The sequence below is a fragment of the Gavialis gangeticus genome, unplaced genomic scaffold, assembly GCF_001723915.1.
Source record: "Gavialis gangeticus isolate Ggan-Ray unplaced genomic scaffold, GavGan_comp1, whole genome shotgun sequence".
NCBI lineage: Eukaryota > Metazoa > Chordata > Crocodylia > Gavialidae > Gavialis > Gavialis gangeticus.
In genome coordinates this window covers 13849903-13859426 of record NW_017729008.1, presented here as the reverse complement: position 1 = coordinate 13859426, position 9524 = coordinate 13849903, and the positions used below count along the sequence as shown (strand labels likewise).

The following is a 9524-nucleotide window of genomic DNA, read 5'->3' as shown; positions in this document are numbered from 1 at the left end:
CCTCAAGTGCTTGTACTGGGTTGAGTACCCATTAGACTATTAGGCCTATGTTTCCCCAAGGACACAGGGCTGACAGAGTCCCTTCTTGGGGTGGTGACAGCACACATTACCCCCAGGCTAACGAGTGTGCTCCAGGAAGTAGGTCAGCTGGATGCAAGACACCCCTAGGGAGGCACTCAGAGCCTGGAAGGTGGTCAGGCGCAGTGAGGTGGGTGGCTCAACGCAGGAGCGCTCCCAACTGGCCCACCACAAGCTCAACACAAGTTAGTTAATATGATCTGCAGATACTCCTCATCCAAAAAGTTATAAGTCTGTTATAATATGAATGCATTTAGCATGCGTTTTCCTGCTTGAATGGGTAGATGCTCACACTAAGTGCCTTTAACGTCTACTAAGTGCAGCTTGCGATACTGCCCAATACTGATAAACTGATTTTTAACCAACTCTGCCTTCATATTCTAGCCCTGTTTCGGAAACATCCATCATAAACTCTTTCTTGTTTTTTTCTCATGCTAGAAAACACATCTTCTAAATATATCTGCCATGCTTATAAACAGCCATCATTCTATCTACAGAAATTTCATGTGACACATTCAATGACATTTTATCCTATGTTGCCTCTGCCTGAGTCAACTGGTCACTTTATTACTCAACCTCTAGTGATACCAGCTGTATTTTGCACTGTGAGATAAAGAAACCTGCATCATCTACTACTCCTCTACCTCACTGAAAATCAGACCACTCATCATTATTATAGCTCACATGGTTGATAGTTTAGCCACATAAATTCAAGAGATAGAAGTGAAAATCCATGCTCTATCCAGGTCTGTAACAATTTCTAATTTACCAGACCACAGATAAAATAATACATAATAATAAGAGCAAGAGTACAAGCAAGCCAAAAAAACCAAATAATGAAAAGTAGATATATGCTAATATATCAAGCGGCATTCCACAGTTATAATACAATCCTCATTTATCCACACAACTGTCATTCTATACTGCTGCTCAAACAATTTTTAGAAAGTATTTGTATGAATTCTCATAATTTCAAAGCTGGGTAAACCTGAGAAAGAAAACCAGTTAATCAAAATTACTGGCAAGAAGCTCAGCTCTGTGAAAGTTACCTTCAGCATTGACTGGTGCAGTCTGTATAGCGAGTTCACTACAGCCACATTCCTTCTCTGCCCTTCAGTAAGCGGGCCAATCACCTGGCTGGCATCTCCTTGAGTGGACAGCTACAATAAATAAAGTAGTTAGAAGTGGTATGAAGTAGACTATGTCAACAACTTTCTCTTGAAACAGGATAAAACTTAAGACACAAAATTAATTAAAATTAGTAAACATCACGCTGATCAGAAAAAAACCACCTGGCACAAGTTCATTCCTAAAAGTCAATGTCTTGAATTTAACCCTCATTATGGATCACATGAAATACAGAAGAGACCCTACAAGACCCAAAACAAGCAGAGGGCAAGATGAAAAACGAGGGTTGGAAGAACCCCAAATGAAGCTGCCAGACAGAAAAGATTCAGATCCCTAAAAGTTATGCCTGCAATATCCAAGTCAGTAATTCCCAAAAGCTGTGCTGTGTGCTATGAGATCCTGTACCACCCCACCCCTCTTTGTGAGGAGGTACATGCTCTCCTCTGCCATCTGGCACCTTGTGTCTTCCCCAGCTACTCCAGCAGCACCTGTGGTTGCTCCTCTGGGGACTGGTGCCACCACCACTGCTGCCTTCCCCTGGCTGCCTGGCTTCCCAGAGATGGACTAGCCCCTATGCCAGTCCCCACCCCATGGTCTCAGCAGCACTCTGCTGCAGGTAGGCAGACCAGGTAGAGGCACAGAGGGGCTGCCCTTTGCAGCCTGACTTGTCCCCTCTACTCCTTCCATGCTCCTGAATTCAGCAGGAGGGGGTGGTCACCAGTATAAATCATAATGCACAAGAATGATGTATAAGACGATTAACTACAGCCCTTTCACAGGAGATGTTTATTATTTTTTTAATTAAATTTGGAAACATAACTAGGAATATGGGGGTGCTATACATACAAGTAGCGAAACACAACATTCTGTTAAAAGAACTGTACAGGTGGTGGCTGACTTAGTGAATCCTTGCTAGTAGTTGTCAAGCAGTTACAGCAGGTATTACTATTATCAGGAGACTTCACAGAGGTATGACACTTGTGATTATCTACACATACTCTAGGTCTAGGATACAAGTTTATCCTCCAGCAAAGTCCCAAAGAAATAAGGTCAACACTTCAGGTCCTCCACCAAGAATACATTTAAACCCCTGAACAAGCCAGTTAGTGACCTTTCCCAAAATCAATCTTGACAATATATCCATAGCTCCCATGGCAATGCACACTCAAAAGTAAATAGTACATGAGCAAAACTAGTTTCTCAGGACACAAGCCATATACATGACAAGAATATGCTTGTTTAACTTACATAAAATAAAAAGATTGTGAAAAAATAGGGTTTTAACACTCATAGCTCTTTATAAGACCCAAAAAGTCAATAAAAAATTCAAAACATCATAAGCCCCATGTAACATATATTAACCAATTAACTAGTTAATTGTGTAATAAATTTAGACGAACTATACATATGAAATAATTATCACATAATTAACTGGTTAATGGAGCAACAGATTTAGACCGATCACATGTGCAAAGTAATTTTCACACCATAAAAATGTCTATCCTTCTATAAAAAGGGCCAACCAGCTTGCAAAGTTAGTGCTTGAAAATGTGTAATAACTTTATAGCTGGTTTCTGCCCAGCCTTACTTTGAACATGTGCAGGGCCCACATGTATGATATGAGTGAAATGGATAGAGCGGTAGGGATCCTGGCACAGTTTGGCGCAGGATCCAGGGAATCCCTGGTGACCTGTGCCTCTACACCAGGACCTAGGAAGCCCCATGCCTCCACATTGGGAATTCCCAGGTCCTGTGCCACCCTGCGCCTCCTTACCAGGACCTGAACTGACCTGCGCCTCTATGTGAAACGTGGATTGGTGCAGGTCCCAGTATGGAGGTGCAGGGTGATGTGGGGCACCATGAATTCCCTGGGTACTATGCTGCTCCACCAGGACTCGCACCAACCCATGATTGATGTGGAGTGGAGGCACCTGGCAGAAATACACTGCTCATATTCTCTGCACTGTTGTCCACAACAACACACATACCATCTAAAATGCTTAACAACAATCTACTTTTCCCAAAATTAATACTTATTTTTAGTTCTTTTAGATTAATCGAAGTTGGATTTGACAGGGATTTTCTGAACCCTTTCAGCATTAGACTATTATCACGTGCTTAAAGCGCAGAGGCTGATACACTTTGCTACTGTCAATAACATTTGAAATTGAGCTGCAGGGGGTTCACAAGGCTAACTTATATGAAGATGCCCCGCTGGAGACTGGCTAAAAGCCTCAACATTCATAATATGCTGTCTCTGGCTTATCCTTTCTGCCACAGCAGTGATTTCCTAAGGCAAGAAGGTTTTGAGAATTCAGCTGTCTAGGAGAGCTTGTCTGTATACTGTTTGTTACTGGGGCACACTGACACTTCGAATAGTTTATCATGATTCAAATTACTTTTAACTTTTTTACAATTGCCTGATTTTCAGGATGATTCTCTCCCTTCAAATATATATTGTCCTATTTTTTATCCCCAAAAATATAATTATTAAAAAACACAGCTTAACAAAACATCATGACAGAAGTTCCTCTGTGAATTAAAATGAACACTTTTAATTTGAATTTTAATATATATAATTAAGATAGTGAATGAGAACTGAAATATGAGCCTGACCCGGTTGTTTTCTCTGTCTGAGAAGAGACACAGAAAGTTGACGTTGCAAAAGGTGGAAAGGAAGCCAAATATTTTAAGCCTGTAAAGTATGACTCCATAGTGTTAACAAACAAAGGAATAGATACTTAAATCTGGCCACCTCCATCTGATCTGAGATATGGCAGAATGTGTTGTGTGATTTTTGTTTTAATTTCTTGCTTTTAATTAGTAATGAAAAGAGAATTTAACATAGAAAGTTAGGGTTGGAAGGAACCTCAGGAGGTCATCTAGTAAAATTGAGTTTACTACATGAGGTACTTCTGGGCAATACTAACTAAGAGAGATTTGTCTTGTAGGAAAACTTATGCTTCAGATAACACATTTCAAGGGTTTAAGATGTTATTTAGCTACTAATAGCACCCACTGAGGGTACTGATGGGAAAGAGGAGGATGCTAGATTGCATCGACTGGCCCCTCAGATAAAAAGAAAAACCTTCTAGAAGTAGGCGACCTTGAAGCAAATGTCCTCCTTATACTGTATTTTTAAGCAACTCTGTTCACTACCTATCTCAACCATAAAATTATATCTGCAAACCCCCTCTTTTAAATGTCTAAACCAGGGGTTGGCAACCTATGGCCCCTGTGCTGGTTCTTACTCACAAAGAGGTTCAATCAGGCCTGTGGAGGCCAGATATGGATCAGTCTCACAGAGCTGCACTGTGCCACATATCTGCTCCATAATGCTTCAAAGTCTGATCTCCATGACATTTGAGGTTACCCTTCCTGTGACAGGGCTGGGAATCTGGCACCTAGCTGCTCAGAAGGGGGAAGAAGGAAGACTTCTGGCCCACAGTAATGGTTGGGTCATGAGCATTGGCCCGTGTCAGCAGAAGGCTGCCATTCCCTAACCTAAGTAGTAGCAACTGAATCTAAAATAAGTGTTTAAGAGAGCTGGGACTGCAGCAGTGCCTTCTCAATACAGTACAGTATCTGATCTAGCTTGAGGCTAAAAAGACTAATATGTTGTGAAAGCATAGACTCAACTCAATCGATAGTTTGACATTTTCAAGACTAGACACATTCCAAACAGAGGCAGCTGATGTGGTCATACCTCTGGCTGAAAGCAAATCAATCCATCTTGTACTTGGACTCCTGCCTGATCATAACAAGTTATTCTAAAACACATAATCCATTTAGATAGCTTCCTAGTCAACATGGTTTGGCCCTGGGATTTCTCTCTGTGAGCTATAAATAATTGGGAAGATCTACAATTAGGCTTTGTGCTTTCTTCATGGTAACATTTCACAGTGTACAGCCTCACTCCACCTAAGTTATAACTAAGCAAAACAAGTAGTTATTGGCATCAGTTTACAGACTTATGTGAACATAAGTTACCACCTAGTAGATAAATTTTAGGTGAAGTTTTACAATAACATTAACCTTGTGGAATATGGCATAAGTAGTCTCATTAGGGCTGTGTGAAGCTTCAGTAGCTGATTCGATTCGGAGGAGATTCGGCGACTAAATCTACAAATTCAAATCAAATCGGGAGACCCATAGAAAGCTCTGAATCGGTGACGATCCAGATATTCAGCCATAGACTAAACAGGCAGCAGTCCTTGAGGACTCTGGATACAGTTGCCTCCAGCTGGTAAGTCTATTTTGGTGGGCGGAAGGGGGAAGGAAGAGGTGTGGGGGGGGGGCAGATCAATGCCCCCACAGTGAGGGAGGGACTGGGGCTGGGACAAGCAGCCCAGCCAAGGCAGGGAGCTCCCATCACTGTGCACTGCCAGTCCAGGAGGGCACGGGAGTGGGTGTGTGCCCCTGGATCTGCATGGGGCGGGGTGGGCTAGGCTGCGCTCTGGGAGGCTAGCCCCAGCTGCCCGCCACCAGGCTGTACTCCGCAGGGTACAGAGCCCTGGCTGCTCTCTGCGGGGTGGGTGCAGCCAGGGCTGTGCTCTGGGCGGCTAGCCCCAGCCCCAGCCCGCAGCGCAGCCCGGGCTCCACCCGCCCCGCAGAGCACAGTAGACTGGAGGCTATGGGGGGGGCTGCAGCCACCCTAAAATTCCCCATAGCCCCTGCCGCCAGCCCCGCTCTCATCCAAGTTCACGTGCCCACCCCCATGCCCTGCTACTGCTTGCTCAGTTGGGGTGAAGCCGCGGCTTGTCTGGGAGTTGCAGGGAGGCTGGGTGAGCAGTGGGAGGGCATAGCCCCCACTCCCAACGCCTTCCACTGCCCATCCAGAGCACAGCCTGGCTCATCTCACCACGCACAGATCCAGGGGCACACACCCACTCCCATGCTCTCCCAGACCAGCACCACACAGTGGCGGGAGCCCCCTCCCTAAGTCCTGTGCCCCCCTGCCCTGGCTAGGCAGCTTGTCCCAGCCCCAACTCGAACCCCAATCCCTCCCTCACTGTGGGGGGCATTGATCCCCCCACAACCACGCCTCTTCCCTCCCCCCTCTGCCTATCACAACAGACTTACCAGCTGGAGGCAGTTGTGCCCAACTTCCTCGAGGACTGCTGCCTGTTTAGTCTATGCCAAATCTCCAAATCAGTGCCAAATCTTTGGATCCGAATCAACCAAATTGAATCGGGACAGTGATTCGAATCATTGAATTGAATCACTGTCCCTCCAAATTGGCTGAATCCAAATTGAATACCTGCTGCTTCACACAGGCCTAAGAATCATCTAGAAGAACCCATAATCCAGTAGTTTTGCCAGAAGATGTTACAGCCAAAAAGAGGGTTGTTTTCAAAGAGAACAGATAACTTCTCTGAGATTCAAAGGGTAAGATTTGAATCCAAGTGTCAAGGCGTAGAAGATTCCAGATCAGTGAAAGTAAAAAAATGCTCTTAACTGACAGGTGAGAAAATATTCAACAGGCAAAATCCATAAGCAGTAATAACTTCAGTATAAATTTCTGCAGAGGATCAAAATAACCCTGAATCTTTCAGAAATCAGATATTCTAAGACATGCACAACAGAACAAGCCTTGGGCTTCCTCTAATATTGTAAAGCTACAGAATGAAAGTTTTGATTTCATGTAAGACATTTTGGTAGAACATCTCTTAAATTCCAAAATCTTTTTTTTTTGTTTCATGAGAAGAAATTAAATGTTTCATTTTTCTAGGGACTTGGAAACACAGCCATCAAATGCAGAGATTCAAGGTCTTAACAGAAAATCCTGCCCTTCTTTTGAGATGTGAGATCTGGAACTAATGGAAGAGGGCAGGTTTCCTTACAGAGCTATAAGATCTGAACCCTCTTCTTCTCCCCGTTCATCCCAACTCACAATCCACTGTAGAATTATTAAAATCACCTGATTTTTTTTGTCCGTTTACTTTTCTTATAATTTTAAGGAAGAAATGGAAGGAAGCCAGCTAATAGCCTTCTCCTAATAAAAAAAAAATAGTCTTCAGTTACAGGACTTTGCCTGCCTGAAACAAAACTGCTTAGACAACATAGTCAAAAGTGAAGGATGGTTTTGTGTATTTATTTGCATTTGTTTTGTAACCCAGTCAAGATTTGTCTCATTGAATAAACTGAGCTCAGGAAAACTTTAAAGTTACCATATTTGCTTGAATATAAGACAAATCCTTCCCCAATCAGCATGGGAAAAAATGCTCCTCACCTTACATTCACATACAAGGAGACCACATTAAACACGTTGTCCACCATGAAATTGCTGCCAAAAGCAGCACGTGCTCAGCATTGGAAACCAACACTGAAGTTGATTAAATGCAGCCAACACTAAGCATGACTATACAACACATGACCCATATTAGGCAAACATGCGGATGGGAAAGCGTGTGTGCACGTACACACACGCGTGCTCCCCTTAAAAAAAAAGGCAGTTGCTCTCCCAGGAGGGAACAAGCACTGGGCCATGAGGTACTGGAATATCAGGCCACCGTTTGGAGAGGCTGGAGCAAGCTCCTCCTTGGTGTGAAAAACGCTGATGGGAACTTTTTTTTTTTTTTAACCAAAATTTCATATTGCAAAAACAACTGCACATACAAAAACATACAATTACATATATTAAACCCTTAAAAACATACATCAACTTCCTACAAAAGAACCCCTTACAGACCTTCATACAGGACCCCATGAAAGACTACTACTTTAGTAACCACCTGAAACTATCTGCCCCTCCCATCAGTCCTTTCTGTTGGTTTAATGAAACAAGTGTGTCCAGTCCTTTTTTCTCCACTTCTTTTCTGCCTCTTCTCCTCCAATCTCTTCTTTGTCCTGATCAATGTAGTATTTCTATTCATGCACCCCCAACTTCAGGCACTCTCTTTCAGTGAAAGCCAACCCCTTAAAAAAACAGAGGTTTTCAACTTTCCATAAATTAGATTTAAAACATGCTAATAAAGTTCTTAATAATATTTCCTACAGTCCCTTTGGTGTGAGTCCATATAGTACCATCTTTTGTGCCAATTACAGTTTTATTTTGGTGACACTCAGAAAATGGCAAACCCTTTTCTATACCTTTTTGTATATGTACCACTCCTAAAATAGGTCTCTCCATTTCTTCCTCCCTTGGTCATCTAGTGAGCTTGTCAAGCCCCATCTGTGTTGCATCTCTCTCACTGGTAAGATATTTCTTACAACCATCTACGCTAGGTCAGCATGTTGCGCTTTTAGTTGTTTACCCACTCCCCACACCTTCTTCACTTGTCCTTCTGTGAAGCTTCCCACGGCTGCCATCCTGTCTCTCTCCCTTACTGCTTTCATCAATTTCTTATGGTCTTTCAGGACCTCCAGCCCTGCCTTCCCTATTTTTCTACCTCTGCATGAAACCTTCCATCCTGATATAATGAATCAGGAGTTGCCATACCCATGGACTCTTTAAAGAAGTCTGGCATACACCCCATTTCCTCAAAATTGCATCTCCATGAAATTGGGTGATATACACTGCTTTCCCCTCTCCCTCCATTATCACCTTGAATACCGTGCTTACATATTTTGCACAGATGAACAATCCCAAATCCAGTAGACCCCATTCCCATCATCTCTCTTGCTTTGTACAGTTCAGATCTAGCCAAGATGTTTAGATCTAGACCTTTTCTCTTTTGGCATGCCAGAGAAACACACATATTTCCCTCTGTACTTTTGCAATCTGCCACTATGTTGGTGGGAATACAATTCCTTTATATAGAATAAACAGCAGTAGCACAACCTTAACCGCGGCCACTTTTCGGACAAAGGACAGCATCCTTCCGGACTATAACCAAAGTATTTGCTGTAATCTTACCGTCACCTTTTCCCATGCTGTATTACCTTTCCCTTCAGCATGCTTTGGGATCCCTAGCACTCTAATTTCACTCTCTCTTATTTAAAGGCCCAACTTCTCCAAGTCCCTCCAGTTCCCCGTGCCCAGTATGGTGCTTTTGAATCTATTTAGTTTAGCCCCCATCACTTCTCCATACTCTGATGTATGCATTAACACCCTTTCCATTGAAAGTCTCTCTCTGTCTCTAACTACTACATTTTTATCATCCATGCATAATACACATTTTACCTCTCCCGCTCTCAGTATCTTTACTCCACTTAAGACCTTGTCTTTTCTTATTCTTTGTACTAAATGCCTCACTATTGTATGGATTTTAAAGGCCCCACTTAGATGCCCATTAATTTGGACTTGACTCTCCGCTTCTCTATACAATAGCCTTATCACACTTACAAATCCCAGCATTTCGAATATGTAATCAGGA

At 43.0% G+C, this 9524-nt stretch overlaps 1 protein-coding gene across 1 annotated transcript in view; it reads right to left on the bottom strand.

Moving 5' to 3' along the window:
- The window catches only part of COG5 (component of oligomeric golgi complex 5), a 442290-nt gene that overhangs the window by 59853 nt on the left and 372913 nt on the right, over nucleotides 1-9524 (bottom strand). The window contains exon 15 of the mRNA XM_019509410.1: nucleotides 1128-1238. Coding sequence (XP_019364955.1) covers nucleotides 1128-1238 — 111 coding nt within the window. The remainder of the gene's footprint in view (nucleotides 1-1127; nucleotides 1239-9524) is intronic.